Source organism: Silene latifolia, chromosome 5 (assembly GCF_048544455.1).
Source record: "Silene latifolia isolate original U9 population chromosome 5, ASM4854445v1, whole genome shotgun sequence".
Taxonomy (NCBI): domain Eukaryota; kingdom Viridiplantae; phylum Streptophyta; class Magnoliopsida; order Caryophyllales; family Caryophyllaceae; genus Silene; species Silene latifolia.
This window is the reverse complement of record NC_133530.1, coordinates 27,412,680-27,414,625: the sequence shown is the minus strand read 5'-3', so window position 1 is coordinate 27,414,625 and position 1,946 is coordinate 27,412,680. Positions and strand designations below refer to the sequence as shown.

General features: G+C 35.4%; 1 protein-coding gene across 1 annotated transcript; it reads left to right on the top strand.

Annotated features, from left to right (window-relative positions):
- Positions 1 to 1,420, top strand: LOC141655118 (uncharacterized). Its single transcript, XM_074462213.1, has 2 exons — positions 1 to 942; positions 1,028 to 1,420. The coding sequence occupies exons 1-2, from the start codon at positions 1 to 3 to the stop codon at positions 1,418 to 1,420; spliced, it is 1,335 nt and encodes a 444-aa protein (XP_074318314.1).
- The last annotated feature ends 526 nt before the right edge of the window (positions 1,421 to 1,946 follow it).

Sequence of the window (1,946 nt, the reverse complement as noted above, 5' to 3'; positions counted from 1 at the left end):
ATGAAGAATCTGACCAACTTAGAAAGATCAAAAATAAATGAAACACTATTGAATAACAGCATAAATGAAAAACCAAGACATGGTATTATCAATGAAGTGGCAGCAAGGTTTTCAGTCGACAGGAAAACAATAACAAGGTTATGGATGGAAGCACAAAAACAGAGAACTTCATCCTTACCAGTGAATGTGAGCAGCAAAAAGAAAGGCAACAAAAAGGTGGGAAGAGCAATTTTAGATGAGGAGAAGCTCAAATCAATTGACCTACTGGATAGGTCAACACAACACTCATTGGCCACGCACTTAGGTGTAAGCCAATCAACCGTTTCAAGATGGGTGATGTCAAAACAAATCAGGTCACACACAAATGCACTCAAACCAGGTTTGACTGATAAAAACAAACTTGCTAGATTAATTTTCAGTCTACAACATTTAGTATATCATAAGCACACTAAAATAATTGTTTTCAAAGATCAAAGCAATATTATTCACATGGATGAGAAATGGTTTTCTAAAACTAAACCTACTACAAGGTTTTATTTGGCTAAAGGTGAAACTGACCCACATAGATGTTTACAATCAAAGAGTTTCATAGAAAAGGTGATGTTCATGTGTGCAGTAGGTAGACCATTATATGGGTCAAATGGTGAATTAATTTTTGATGGCAAAATAGGAATATGGCCATTTGTTGTTGAAATACCAGCACAACGAAACTCAAAAAATAGAGTAGCAGGAACAATGGAAACCAAGTGTATTGAGTCTATAAACAAGCAAGTAACAAAAGACATGATAATAAATCGTGTGTTGCCAGCTATAAAGGCTAAATGGCCTTCTAATGTTAGTAAACGCATAATCATTCAACAAGATAATGCCCGTCCCCATTTTAGCAATGATGATCTTGATTTTAAAAGGGCAGCAACATCAGATGGATGGCAGATTGAATTGGTCTATCAAACACCCAATTCACCAGATTTGAATGTCTTGGATTTGGGGTTTTTTAGGTCAATACAATCTCTCCAACAAAAAAAAGGCAATCAAATTGGATGAGTTAATCAGCAATACAATCAAGGCATATGAAGAACAAGATGCACTAAAGCTGAAGTATGTCTGGATAACATTGCAAGCATGTATGGTAGAAGTAATGAAAAAAAAAGGTGGCATAGACTACCCAATTCCACATATGCATAAGACAAAACTAGCAGCACAAGGTTTATTGCCTGAATATCTTGATGCTAACATCGATTTAGTGAAAGAATGCATACAATATGTACAGAATGTTGGTGATCCAAGCACTATAAGTAAATTAGTTAATTCACTAAACAGTTTGACAGAGAATGCAGAAAATCAAGCAAGTACCAGTGACACCAGTAATGAACCAACAGGGGACAATGAACCTGTTGGCACCATTACTGAAGCAGGTTAAGGTAGTAATGACCCAACATTGGAAAATCCCCTTGTTGGTAGCATTAGTAGTTGGTTCGTAGATTTATGTACAGGGGAATGAACAAGCAGAATTTAACATCATCAATAAGCACCATTTTGGACTGTTAGAAGTTATCAAAGACTGGATATGTTATCAAAGTCAATTTTTTGCGCAGATCAAGCAAGAAGCAAGCAAATCAAACAATCAAGAAGGTCACACTGAAGAAGATGTTGTGACTGTATTCAGTTTTAATGTAGAACTTTGCAGCTCTTTTGTAATATTCAGTCATTGACACTAATATGGATATGAACTTCAGAAATGATCAAATGAGTACAATAAGCTTTTGTAAACAAAACTCTTCAATTTTGATGTACATACACAGCCTCATCACTACAAAAGGTGGTGGCATTGTATATGAACATAAAAAATGATAACCAACCAACTACCCTCAACATTAGATCACTGGGTAGATAAAATAAGATGAAACAGAGTATATACGGCCGAAAAAGTTATCATCACTAATCCA

Excerpts from the sequence above, each read along its gene's own strand:
- LOC141655118 (XM_074462213.1), top strand. The coding sequence starts at position 1 with ATGAAGAATCTGACCAACTTAGAAAGATCAAAAATAAATGAAACACTA. Across the intron at positions 943-1,027 it reads ATGGATGGCAGATTGAATTG|GCAATCAAATTGGATGAGTT; the intron begins GTCTATCAAACA and ends AACAAAAAAAAG.